This window comes from Choloepus didactylus, chromosome 2 (assembly GCF_015220235.1).
Source record: "Choloepus didactylus isolate mChoDid1 chromosome 2, mChoDid1.pri, whole genome shotgun sequence".
NCBI lineage: Eukaryota > Metazoa > Chordata > Mammalia > Pilosa > Megalonychidae > Choloepus > Choloepus didactylus.
The window spans coordinates 94,751,036-94,765,444 of record NC_051308.1 but is presented as its reverse complement, the minus strand read 5'-3'; the positions used below and the strand labels follow the sequence as shown (position 1 = coordinate 94,765,444).

Below are 14,409 nucleotides of genomic sequence, written 5' to 3'. Positions count from 1 at the left end.
GACACTGGGTTGTTTCTGTCTTTTGGCAATTGTGAATAATGCTGCAATTGTGAACAATGCAAATGTCCATTCATGTCCCTGCTTTCAGTTCTTCTGAATATATACATAGTAGCATAGTAGCAGGATTGCCATATCATATGGCAATTCTATACCTAGCTTCCTGAGGAACTGCCAAACTGTCTTCCACAGGGGCTGCACTATTCTACATTCCTACCAGCAGTGAATAAGTGTTCCTATTTCTCCACATCACGTCCAACACTTGTAGTTTTCTGGATTTTTTTTTATTTAAATAGTGGCCATTCTAGTAAGTATAAAATGATATCTCATTGTGATTTTGATTTTCATTTCCCTAATAGCTAGTGATGTTGAGCAGCTTTTTAGCTGTTTCTATTTCCTCTCTGGAAAAGAGTCTATTCAAGTCTTTTGCCCATTAAATTTTTTTTTTTTGTCTTTTTTGTTTAAGCTTAATAGGATTTCTTTATATATTCTAGATAGTAAACCCTTACTGAATATGTGGTTTCCAAATATTTTCTCCCATTGTGTAGTCTGCCTTTTTACTTTCTTGACAAAGTCCTTTAAAGCACAAAAGTATTTTGAGGAGGTCATAGTCATCTATTTTTTCTTTCATTTTTCGGTGTGAAGCTTAAGAAACGACCACCTATCACAAGATCTTGAAGATGCTTCCCTACATTTTCTTCTAGTTTTATGGTCCTGGCTCTTATATTTAGTTCTTTGATCCATTTTGAGGTAATTTTTGTATAAGGTGTGAGAAAGAGGTCTGTTTCATTCTTTGCATATGGCTAACCAGTTCTCCTAGCACCATTTGTTGAAGAGACTGTTCTATCCCACTTCAGTGGATTTGGGCCCAGGATAATTCTGAATCTTTCAAATTGTATGATTTTCTGGCACAGTGAAGATTTCCTGGGAATTGGCTAATAGTTACCCTTGTTGAGTATCTACTGAGTGCTAGGCACTTTGCACAGATTACAATTAATGGTCAAAACAACCCTGTAAGGTGTTATTATTTCTATTTTTCAGATAAAGAAACTGAGGCTCAGTGAGGTTAGGTAACTTGTCCGATATCCACAGATATTCAGTGTGGAGCAGGATTTGAACCCAGGTCTAACGAACTTCAAAGCCCACATGCTCTCCAGGACACTATGTGTCTCCGAGGTCCAGCCTCTGAGGCATTGTATTGATGATTGCTTGCCTTGGGGTGAGATGGTCATCTTATAGAACTGAAAAGGACATTTTGACTAAAGAAATACTCTTCTGTGGCCAAAATATCTATGCTTCTTCCTCAAAGTTATGCCTTACCTTTCTGCCATTCTATGTCTTTACTCCCTCCTTGGCTCATGGAAGGATAAATGGAGCCTCCATTAAAGGACTGGACCCATTAAATTCATTAACTTCCCAAACAGAAATCATGAGAAGCAATGAAAGGAAATCCTGCAAGGGATCAGAAAGATAAACCTCGGAGCAGTGGTAGTCTGGAGAGCTGCAGCAGGCATTTATAGACCAGATGCAAAAGCCAGCTTCCTTTCTAAATGTCCAGGCTCTTACTCACCAACATTATCCATTGTGACAGTCACAGATTCTCCACTCATAGGGAATAGGGTCAAGGTGTCTTCATGCCTCTTTCCATAGATGAATGAGTGCCCAGTAAAATGAATGGTCAACATGTCATCCTGGGTTCCCACACTGCAGAAATGCCACTGGACTGTGTCATCAAAGCAGAATCCTAGTGTAGGTATGCTCTCAGGCACATAGCCATTGATTGCTGAAAGAGTAAGACCTATTAAAACACCAGGCCTAGGCCAACAGAATGGCATGTATCTAATTATATTCAAGATAAATATCCCAGTGTTGATTTGGTTTCTCAAACCAACACTAATGGGTCGAAGCAGTGATTTTCCAAGATAAGCTTTACTAGTTTACATGTAACTAGAAGGTCAAATTCAGACTCTCCAAATGAGAGCTTATTCTTTTAAGTTAGCCGAGGGAGAAATGTCAGGATAAAGATAAAGGCTTTCATTCACATTAATATATTCATTCATTCATCAAGTGTAGAGTGAAGATTTTGTCATCTGTGTTCTGCCTTTAAAGATATTCTGAGGATCAGCTTAGAATGTTACCCAGGATAATTCTACCTAGAGGAAAAGCACAAATAAGAAATTCTTCTTCTTTGCACATTAGTCATGGAGAAGGAAGTAATGTCTCTAAAAGAGAAGCCTACTTGGTATATTTGGTAATTTTTGTCACTACCTCTTATGTATATGATCTGTAGTTTTCATTAAAGTATTGAGTTCACACATTTTGATAATTTTAAAAGTGATACTGCTTCAGATGGTATATTTAGTTACTTACTTACTAAGCATGGTAACAAAATCAAAGGTGTGATTTCCATGAGGGCAGGTTCTGTGTCTGTCTAGGTGACCACCATAGCTCTAATCCTAGCACAATGCCTAGCACATAGTGGGAATTTAACAAATATTTGTTGAATGACTGAAATAATGTGTTATTAGTTTGTTCCTCATTCTGGATGTTTTTCTAGATGGCCTATAGCTACACTGTTCAATGTGATAGCCACTTAGCCACAGGTGGCTGGCTATTGAGCCTTTGAAATGTGGGTAGTCTGATTTGAGATGTGCCATATGTGTAAAATACACACCAGATTTCAAAAATGTAGCACGAAATAAAAAATGTACATCTCATTTTTATATTGATTACATGTTGAAATGATCATGTTTAGGATATATGATCCTAACATATATCCTATATAATATATGGATATATGTTACATAGGATATATAACATATAACATTTTATATAAATGTTATATTATATAAATAAAATATATTATTAAAATTGATTTCACCCATTTCTCTTTACTTTTTAATGTGGTTATTTGAAAATTTAAAATTACATATGTGGCTTGTATTAACTTTCTATTGGACAGCACTGGTACAGAGATATGATAGACTGATTCACTACCAAAATGAAATTATGCAAAAAAAAAATATCTGAGACTAACTCCCTGTTTGGAATTATTTGTTATGGAACCTGCCAGTTCTGATCCTCTCCATTGGTCAGTTATCTGAAGCCATATGAACAGACCATGGAGAACACATTCTTGTCCATATAATCACCTATCAGAGAAGGCAGCCATAGTAATTGTCCACTCGGAGGAACAGTGGAGGGACCCTAGCTATTGTGGAGATGTTTGCTTCTAGCTGGCTCTATGAAATTGCTCTTAGACTTCCCACGGCAGTGGCTTTGGGCATTGTGTTTTTTAAACTTGTAGCAAATGCCTAAACTCTGGCTCAGGGAATTCCTTCTATTCTGAGCTTCTTATTGTTCACTTCAAACTTCCTTAGGCACTGACTTTCTGAGACTCTTGGTTCCCCATACTCATTTTGCCTTACTTCAATTTGACAATCTAGCTTTGGATTACTTACCTTGTTTCTGCTGTGGCCATAAAGCGTATTTACCACACCCAATCTAAAATACCTGATACCACTGACCAAAGTCTTCCCCCTTCCCCTTTCACCCTTTCACCCACTCCCTACCCCCAACCCTATTTCTCACTGCCCAGAATGAGTGCATGTGTATACACACGCTTACACACAAATCTGGAGCAGGAGTTCAAGCAGTGACTTCCAAGGATGATAAGCCTTTGACCCCTTGCTGTAAAAAGGTTGCTGTAAGGTTGCTATAATGTCATCCAGGTATTTTGCCACCAGATCTCTGGATTGGAAGTAAGAGTAAGAAGTGTATTATCCATGTCTCTGCCTCCAGGAACAGTCATCCTTTAGCCACAGGAGTGAAAATTTGATAGACTTACTGCTCATGATGTTTGATTCATAAAACTTGGGGTCATCACGTTTGACCTTATCAGGATTTTCACAAAACTTGTTGATGTTGTCCTCTATGTACCAGCTCTTGTTCTCATCGAACACAGCAAACACAGCCTGCTGCTCGATGTCTGCTGCCCTCTGGAGGATGAAAGCACTGTGTTCAGTGACTAACGTCCCAGCTGATCATCTACAACATTGAGTTCTGAGAAACCAAAGAGGCAGAGCTCTTGGGGCCACTGAAGCCTCACATTCAAGCATTTATAAGAGTCCATTATGTACAAAACACACAGTCGAGCCAAAGTAGCAAGCAAAAGCAAACAGGGCAGATTAGAGACTAAAATATACTAATAGAAAAATCCCATTTCACCATAGCATGTGAAAGTCTGTTTATCTCTGTAAATGAGCACATTTCAACCTGAATGATTGATTGGCTATGCTCCAAATAGTTGCAAAGTATTAAACAGAAGACTGCAATAGGAAAGACTCTCTCCACTTGTTTCCTTTCCTAACTCAATAAATCAGGTTCTTCCAAGTGTCCGTTTCTGATTTTTCTGGGTGTATATTTATTTTCTATGCCTTTTGATGAGAACTTCTTGATTATAGCTTAGCCTACTATGGGAATTTGGGAATTTTAGCTTAATAATATGAGACTGTTATTCATCAATGAAGGTAAACTCAGAAGATCATATCTTTGTTCTCATTCTTCTGACTAATTCAGCCTCACCAAAAATGGACCGTTTTCTGGGTCCAGCCTCACAAGTGTACCTGCTTTCAGGGAATCTCTCCTATCTCTTCTGATTGTAGGTCTCTAAAAATAACAAGGACTGATAAAGAGCTTTACAATTTTACCAGCTGGTGTTTTACTTGAGCCCCAAAACAACTCTGTAAAATTTTTAGGAGGAGTTATTACACATTTGATAAAAGGAAGAAATTAATAGAGGCTAAGTAACTTACTTAAGACCACACAGCCAGTATCAATAAATCTGGAATTTAGGACCAAAACAAACTATAGAATCACACTGTAGACTTGGCTTTTGCAGTGAGATTTCAGATGAGGATAGACAAGACAGAAAGTAACCACAGGAATAGATGCTATCACATTCGAGGACTGTTTAATATGCACTGCTACCTGGAAGGAAAAACTCCATTATTCAGCAAGGGGCACTTCATCTGATCCAGCCAAAAGAAATTCCCAGAATCTCTGTAAGTTTACTTCAGGGACAAAATACCTGTATGCCTCGCTTGTCCAGCGATCTGCTCTTACAAATTAGAAGTAGCCCTATCAGCCCGGACGCAATGTCCCTTGTGATGTCCACGTTACTGTAGTATGGTCTTGTTAAGCACTGGGCATCTTTTTCTGTGGGTTCATCAGACTCTAGGATGTTCCACTTATAAGTATAGGTTTCTCCTGGTTGTACTGCTCTGATCATGGTGTTACTGCCTGGAAAATGTATTCAAAATTGTTGTCATTTGAAAAATAATTTCATTATTATAAATTAATATTTGAGCTCCCAATAGAACCGAGTAATATTGGGAAAGGAATATTCTTTTTATGTAAAACTCCACTTCATAGAACCCTGGATAGAATGTAACCATTAGATATTGCTCCACTAGAGGGGACTATGACACTGGTAAAGGATGTCGTTTTTTGTAACCACTAAGGTAAACAAAATCCCTGAAAGGAGCAGGATTTGGCTGTGACTTTTAGGATATCCCTAAGTATACAGTATGTGACTGCATTAGTCATACCACAGTGCAAGGAAGACAGTAGAAAAATATGGTAGCTGCTCAGAGTGAATAGTTTCATCCAGTAAAAGTCAAAGATTCCAACCTGAGCTGGAGGAAGAGTTGACTTCATCTTCATAAGGAGAGAAGGTCACTCCATGAGGGTAAATGCTGTAAGGGCGGCTGGCGGTATTTTTGAACGTGATCTACAAAGTTAAATCAAATTCATTATTCCAGATGTGTTAGTTATGAAAATTAATATAGCATGCTAGCTTTGCATATTTACCTGCTGGATGGTATGTGTGTGTGTGTATTAGTTGTGAGAAAACTGGTTCTGTTTATCTGAGCAACAACCTCTCTCCATCACCTGGCAGGAGCATTTGAGAGAGTTTCACTCACACATTAAGGTAGAAAATGAAGAAAGGTGGCTGATCTTTGAAGACTGGTTAGAAGTGACATATCCCTCACAATCTGTCACCCTCTTCACTCCAGTCTCCATGTTTTCCCCGTTCCCTTTTCCTTTCAGCTTGAACCACATCTTCCTTTGACTCTTCTTATCTCTAGACCATGATCCCTTTCAGCCTGCCAGATCTCTTAGAACCACTGCCTTTGAAGCCTTCTTATTGAGGCACACAGACAAATAGTCAGTTCCTGACTTTCCCATGAAGTATGTTTATACTTGCTAAGAGCAAGGGATCAGAGGGAGGAAGAAAAGAGGAACAGAGAAAGGCTGTTTTATAAATGATCAGAAAAGGCTTTGCCTACGGGTATCTCTCAGTCCACCCCCATGCAGAGGCGAAGGGGGTGGTGAGAAGGTGGTCTATTGTACTTACAGGAGTCCTATGTGTACATGAGGAGGCTTGATTTCTAAAAGAAAACCTTTAATCTTATCTTCTAGTTGGTTGATGGTCAAAGCATTTGGATCACCTTTAATCTGCAGATTATCTGCATTCTAGGATTTTGCCAAAGATTTCAACCTTGATTGCTGCTCAGTTCTTATCAAAAGCTTGGTTATGCAATGTAATATTTATGGATAATTGTGTGAAGAACAGTCAGTGCTCATGATATGTGTCTAAATTTACCTTTGGACCAAGACCAGTCATCAGAGCTGCCAAAGCTAGACCACATCATTTTGTCCCCATGAAGAACTGTTTTTACTCAGTTGTGTTTACATTATGCTCTTGGCTATAAGGAGAAACATTATAAAAAAAAAGCTGTGCAACTTTTATTAAGTTGTAGGGATTTTGTTGGAGATGCCACCAACCATCTATTACACAGTGTCCTCTTTTTAAGAGGATGAGAGAAGTTTCTCTTTGGTCTCAGTATCAGGGAAAACTGTGTTTCTTTTATGGATACTATGAATCCCACCCTGACATATTTCCCTTTTTAATTTGACTGCTAGAAAGCTTAGAATAAAATTTGCAGACAATCTTATAGGATCATACTGTATATGTTTCATTATGTTTATCTTATCCTTGGCTTTATTTGCTTTGTCGCCATATCCTTCCTCTGTTCTATTCCTTTATAATTTGATAAACTGTTTTAGATCCTTTCTTTTTATGGGTTAGGGTATAAATAAATGCAAATTCTAAATAAAAACTAAAAACTATACTTGAATTAAAAAATATATGGACACCTTTTTCTTTTTAAAACAAACAAATAACAAGTATTTTATGATCATTCACTATTTAATTTTTTCCATGGTTCTTTATTACTCTTACTTACTTTGAGTGTGTCTCTGACCTGGGCTCTAATTATAGGACCCAAAATCCCATCTTCTTGGATATCGGTATTCTCCAGACGTTTGGTGAAGGACTCATCTTGATATTGTATATAGATAACCTTCTTATAAAGCTTTCCAATTTGGTTTGAGAAATTATCCAAGTGCAGAGATCTGTATTTTCTTAAGTGAAATGAAATGAATTTTTAAAAATAATCCACTTTCTCTAGCTAGTGATGTCTAACTCCCATTCCCCCTGTACCCTTCCCCTGGCAACCTGTCCTCTACTCTCTCACTGTGAGATTGCATATTCTATATTTTCTTTATTCTTACTTTGGGCCTTAAATTTATCATCCTAATCTATGGCAATCTTGTTTGCTTTAATACCAACTTAACTCCAATAGTCTACACAAGCTATGTTCGTATAGCCCTCCATCCCCACCTTTAGGCAGCTCTTGTCACAAATTGCATGTTTATACCTTAATGTTTGTACCTTATAAGTCCCAAGCTGCTGATTTATGAATACAATAGTACTGGCATTTACATTTACCTATGTTGTTACCCTTCGCTTGTAGGGCCAGTCTAGTGGTAACAAACTCAGCATTTTTTTTATTTTTTAAAGTTATTTTTATTTTTTAAAACTTGGGAATGTCTTACTCTCACCCTCTTTTTTGAAAGGCAATTTTGCTGGATATAGAATTCTTGGTTGGCTTCGCTGTATTGTGCTTTGCAGATATTGTGTTTTTTACAAATTGAAGTGTTATGGGAACCCCATGTCAAGCAAGTCTGTCAGCACAATTTTTCCAATAGCATGCACTCACTTTGTCTCTGTGTCAAATTTTATTTAAGGTATGTACATTGTTTATTTAGACAAAATATTATTGCATATTTAATAGACTAAATATATTGTAAACATAACTTTTATATGCACTGGGAGACTAAAAATTTCATGTGATTCGCTTTATTGTGATATTCACTTAATTGCTATGGTCTGGAACTGAACAGCAGTGTCTCTGAGGTATGCCTGTATGTCATCTCACGGCCTTCGTGCCTCCATAGTTTTTGATGAGAAATAGACAATTAATTGTATTGAGGCTCCCTTGTGTGTGACATGTTGCTTCTCTCTTGTGGCTTTCAGAATGCTCTCTTCATCTTTGGCTTTCAACAGTTTGATTACATGTTACACTGTGGGGCTATTTGGTTTTATCCTGTTTGGAGTTCGTTGAGTCTTGGATGTTTATATTCATGTTTTTTATTACACTTGGAAAGTTTTCAGCCATTATTTCCTTGAATATTCTCTCTGCCCTTTTCTCTCGTTCTCCTGGAACTCCTGCATGCACATGTTGGCGCACTTGATGTCCCACAGGTTCTGTTAACTTTACTTCATTCTTTCTTCTTTCTGCTCCTCAGACTGGATGATTTCAATTATCTTATCTTCAAGTTCTCTGATTATTTCTTCTGCCAGCTCCAATCTGCTGTTGAACCCCTAGAGATTTTAAAATTTCTGTTACTGTGATCTTCAGCTCAGTTTGTTTTTTCCTTTTCATAAATATCTTGTCTCTATTGATATTCTATTTGTGTTCATCTCTTGTTTCTCTGATTTCCTATAGTTCTTTGTCCATGTTTTCCTTGAGCTTTTTGAGCATACATAGGACAATTTTTAAAAAGTCTTTTTCAGGTATGTTTCAGGTCTGATCCTCCTCACTGAAGGTTTCTAAGGCTTTATTCTTCTCCTTTGCCTGGGCCATCATTTCCTGTTTCTTTGTATGTTTTGTAATCTTTTGTTGAAACCTGGACATTTTGATATTTTAATAAAATTATAGCTGGAATTTAGACTTTAAGGCATCTGATCCTTACACTTTTTTTCTAGCTAGTGTTGTGACAGAGCTTTCCTTGAAGGCCAGGAACTACCAGAAACAACAAAAAAACATCTTAGTGTTTGCAAGTTGACCTCAGTGAGCACTCCCTTCAGAGCTTATCCTTACAGTGAGTTTAGAGAATAGCTTGAGGCTGAGGCATAGGGTTTCCCTGATCCTTTCTTTACATACATCTTGTCTTGGGCAGACGCACGTGGCCTTAAGAATGCCCCCCATTTATACAGATATGAATGCCTCTTATTCCCTAGGAAAGTTTCCTCATGGGCCCCAGGCACTGCACTGTTTATCCAACAGCCAGAAATTCCTTGCCATGACTTGACCACTCTCCCCCTGTGTTCTGTATGAGAGCTCTGTGAGCTGCCTTCTACATGCAGGGCAAGTTCTGGGATGGCACATCTATGACAAGTGTCTTAATTCAGTCCCTCTGGCTGCTACCAGATAGATTGGACCAGACATACATGCTCCCAGTATGTGCCCAAGAGATATATTTTGCTCCCTCCAGAACTGGGACTGGGGAGCAGGGGCAGGTTCTGCACTGAGCTGGTGGGGGGTTGTAAGAGGGGCCAACCAGGGCACCATGAAATGCTGCCTCTTTTAAGTTGCCTTTCTCTAGACTCTGCACTTGCCCTGTTACTGGAAGCCTTTAACTCTTTTCTGGAGCTTTGAGAAAGGTGCTTCTGCCAGTTCTTCCTGGTTGTCCAAAGCTTCTGTGGGGAGACAGAGCCCTGAAGCTTCTCACTTTGCCATCTTGACTCGGGAAGAGCTGTATCACCATTTAATCTTTGATACTCTTCTTGACTTTTCAGGCATTTCTCAATCTCTAAAAGCACTTTTCCACTCCAGGAAGCTTTCACTGTATTTAATAGACAGTTATGTGCTGTTGGGCTATCTATTCCTTCTACCATCCACCCAATCCTGGGTGCGCCAACGAAAAGCAACTGCCTTCATTCATTTTCTGTAGCTCCTGAGATAATTGACTTTGGGGCAGCAACATCAACCAGTTTTCCTCTCAGTCCTGTTTATTGTCCTAGATTGCAAAGCAGAAATTCCTTTATAGAGGTTATCTAGTTAATGCATTTATTTTGCACAGTAAAAAGCACTGTCTGTTGTCAGAGAGTTGTGTCTCATGTCTGTCACTAATTATATAATCTTGGGCAAGTTTATTCTTTGCTCTTTTTCTTAGTTTAGTTGTTTGAATAGGATGTATATTCACGATTTTGATTATAGTAAAAGTGTCACTCACACCTTATAACTACCCCCCCAATCTACCTCCTTAACCCTCCTCACCTTTTCTAGATAATCACTTGTGTTAATTTCACGTGTATAATTCCAAAGTATATTTATCAGATTTATGCCAATATTACTTGCAGATAAACAAATATAAATATTCCTATCCCCACTACTTTGACAAAAGTCAGCTGTTTATACACACCCTGCTACATCTTGACTTTTTACCCTAACAGTGCATCTTGGAGAACTTTTTATATCAGTACATAGTGTTTGCATCCTTTTTTATTTTTAAATAGATGCACAGTATACCACTGAATGAATGCACCATAGTTTATTAAATCAGGTCCCTAATGATGGACATTTTGGGTTATTTCCCATCTTTTGCTACTACTAACAATGCTGCAACAAATGCCCTACATACATCCTTTCACCTGTGAGCAAGTATATCTATGTAGTAAGTTCCCAGAGTGAGACTGCTGGGTCAAAGTTTATAATTTTGATACATATTGCCAAATTATCCTCCAGAAAGTTTATGCCAATTATCCTTCCTCCAGCAACATATGAGAGTGCCTGTTTCTCACAGCCTTGCCAACATTTTATGTTATCTAGTCTTTTCTAAGTCTGATAGGTGAAAAGTGGTATTTCAGTGACGTTTTAATTTGCATTTCTCTAATTATGAGCGAACTTGAATCTTATCAGATGTTTAAGAGCTATTTAAATTTCCAAATTTACCACTCTGACCCATTTTTCTCATCTATAAAATGGAAATAATACAGTATCTACTCATTGAATTGAAGAGAAGCCCTTGGAACAGTTTTAATACAGTGCTTGACAATAACAAGCATTCAACAAATGGTAACTGCTATTATTATTATTATTATTATTATTATTATTATTATTATTAGCATGAGTTCCCTTGGTGAGTTTGAGGTGATTCCAGATCGATTTGCATGAGAAGACCTGAATGGAAACAAATAAATATACAGATCCCCTTGAGAGCTGTCAACTCATGACATTTCACCCCCATGCATTTAGGATCCTATGGAACACATCTTGAACTTTTGCACAGTGGTGAGAACCCCAACAACTCACTTGTCGATATTTGCTGGTATTATAGGTGCATAGTCCCAAATGACTTCCTCTGCAGCAATGAAGTATTCCCATCTCTTAATGTGCCGCCTCTGGTCACGAGTTAGTTTCTTAGGATTCCTAGTTTTCTTTGGGCAGTTTTTAATGTCAATGTAAGCCTGCATCCCAGCTGATTTAGGAAATAAAGAAGACAGTGAAAGAATTAGAAATAAGAAATTAAGATCAAGCAAAATGCCTATCTTTTAAAATAATTATGTGGAAGGAGTAAATAACAACAGTAAGAGTAAGTGCTCAGTCAAATTTTGAACATTGTGATTTGGAGCTCTTTTAGTGGAGTAGAGCAGAGCACAAAAATAAAAAAATAAGAGAAATAGAGGGAGGGTTAGGAAAAGAACTTGGAAAGATTCCCTTTGTTTCTCCCAGAAGCAGAAAGAGTTCTTGCAATTTCCAGGCTCGTAAAGCCCTGTGACTTAGGTCTTGTTGAATTCTCATTTTCCTTGTCACCTGTTTATTCATCTGTAAAATGAGAATAATACTAATACTTACCTCATGGAATTGTTAACAACTAAATGGTAATATGTAAAGCACTTATAATGGTCCTCCAAATGTTAGTTTTATTGTTGCTGTTTTATTATTATTAGAGACTCTAACTTCCAGGGATATTATGACAATGTCATTACCTCAAAAATAATTTTGACTGTTCAGTGCCAAAAGAAAATGAAATGATCCCATGAAGCATCTCCTTCTTATGTGCATTGCTTATGCACATAATTTTGGTAACAAAATGGCTTCCTATAGTGACATCATTTACTTAGAGTTTAGCCAAATTAATCTGGAATCACCCTCTTCCCACCAGTTTTAAAGCAAAAGTATGTAGTAGAACAATTAATTATTTTGTTTACATGAGACCAAATAACATCTGGGCTGATTTTTTTTCCCACCTGAATTCACTAATGTTCTTTAAAACCCAGCCTTCAGCTATTTAGATTGTGTATATGAGCCATTCAATATGCATTCATTGAGTTCTTTTTCTTTGTGCCAGGCACTGTTCTCATTTTATAAAAGATAATCTTTTCATGTTAAAACTCTTGCACTTTCTGTAACTTGGTGCTTCTATAAATTTGCAAATAAATGTTGGTCTTGTTCAAGTATCTGGGTCAAGAAACAATTACTTTTATATATGCATTTATGTCCTTCTCCCTTTCTCCTTCCAAGAAAGTAGGGACCTCTTTGGTTTTTCCTTTACTTTTTTTCTTTTTGTTGATTTCTGTACTTCCTCCATCCCCAACCAATGGGTTATAAGTCTAAGAGCAGAGTATCTAAATTGTGTTTTCAGGGACCCAGGAATGTATGTGTGGGGTGGGGTTGGCTTCAAAGAGCAAAGGAGGAGGTGGTAGTTAGTGTCTGGGAAGAAAGTATCCTACATTCCAAATCAAGTCTGTCAGAGGAGTTTCCTTGCCTTGAAAATGTTTTGAGATGAGAGAAGATATGGTCCATCTTCCTTCTGGGCTCATGGTCATGTTTGCAGTAGTGGCTGTAGCGCTGACGAGGGTGATGGCTGAGATCTTATGATGGTTGTGCTCTAGGACCTGCCCATTGAAATGAATGGAGAATAATTCTGGCCCAGAGCTCATTCCAATCAGATGCCAGCTGATGTGGTCATGGGCACAAACTGTAATATCTGAGAGAGAGGGAGAGTTGGGGCCAAAGCAAGCAGTCAGTCCAGCACTCTGTGATCAAAACTTCACTCACCCAAAACTTACTGAGCATCTGCTATGCATCAGGCATTGTGCAAGGTTCTGGAGGGGCAGGCATGCTGAAGATGGTTCCTACCCTGGAGAAGGAGACATCTGAGTGTTGGGCAAGCAAGCAATCACAATTCACTGCAATAAGTGGCATTATAAAGGCACCAGTAGAGTTGGATGGGAGCCCAGAGATGGGAGACAGTCAGAAACACAGGATTGCTAAGGGATTAGGCCAAGGAGGGAACTAAGTAGGGTGACCAACCATCCTAGTTTACCTGGGAACTGGCACCCTAGAATCAAGCTGGGCTCAGCTGGAAGGAGTCACCTAGCCTTCAACAGGGCTGAATTTAAGGACCTAATCCTTTTAGCTGGATAGGGGTCAAAGCTTTGCCTAAGCGGAAGATGATATGAGGAGGCTTTGAGGATTTTCTATTGATTTTTCACACACTTGTTAATTATTTTAATGACAAGGGAATGGGTTTTTTACACTCTCCTTAAAATGCAATGGACAGACCCTCTTTATGCTAGGCCACTGGTTGCTTTTCATTGATAGGGTAATGAGAACTGAGTACAAAAGCTAGACCTGTTCCTTTTTTGCTCCACAGTGACTGGGAAAATGTCCATTTGCATTATGGGGGATTCCAACGCTGGCTTCTAGCCTTGGCTTGAATTTTAAATTTCATAATCACTAGAGACTAGATAATGAGGTTGAGAATCGGTCCCATACCCATGGAGGGGCTTGCATTTTTTCAGGATACCACTGCCACAGGACAGGGATTCCTGGTGTCAATAGTGACAGCAAGAACCCAGAACCTGAGACAAGTAGGAGGCTTTGGTGGAAGCTTTACCCACTCCAAAGAAGTGCTCATATTGAACTCAGCAATTAACACCTATATTAGCATTTATCATATTTATTTGATTTGTATTGATCCATATGGGCGAAGGTTTTTATATGCATTAACTCATCTGTTTCAGATAACAATGTTTTCCTTCCTTCCCCTCTTAACTCCAAATATTCTCTCTTATTCAACTACAAATTCATAAACTCTCTGCTATTATCAAGTTATTAATTTTCATTTTTTGTGTATATGGTTTGCTTCTTTTGGTTTCCATGTATTTACATAGATTATTCACTCTGCCAGAAGACGGACACTATTTCTCTTTTG

At 38.2% G+C, this 14,409-nt stretch overlaps 1 protein-coding gene across 1 annotated transcript in view; it reads right to left on the bottom strand.

Moving 5' to 3' along the window:
• F5 (coagulation factor V) overlaps nt 1–14,409 on the bottom strand; it is an 88,079-nt gene that overhangs the window by 39,048 nt on the left and 34,622 nt on the right. The window contains exons 6-12 of the mRNA XM_037825394.1: nt 12,958–13,179; nt 11,502–11,667; nt 7,308–7,485; nt 5,689–5,788; nt 5,087–5,298; nt 3,845–3,995; nt 1,568–1,780 (exon numbers count right to left, since the gene is read on the bottom strand). Of these exons, the coding sequence (XP_037681322.1) occupies nt 1,568–1,780; nt 3,845–3,995; nt 5,087–5,298; nt 5,689–5,788; nt 7,308–7,485; nt 11,502–11,667; nt 12,958–13,179 (1,242 nt within the window). The remainder of the gene's footprint in view (nt 1–1,567; nt 1,781–3,844; nt 3,996–5,086; nt 5,299–5,688; nt 5,789–7,307; nt 7,486–11,501; nt 11,668–12,957; nt 13,180–14,409) is intronic.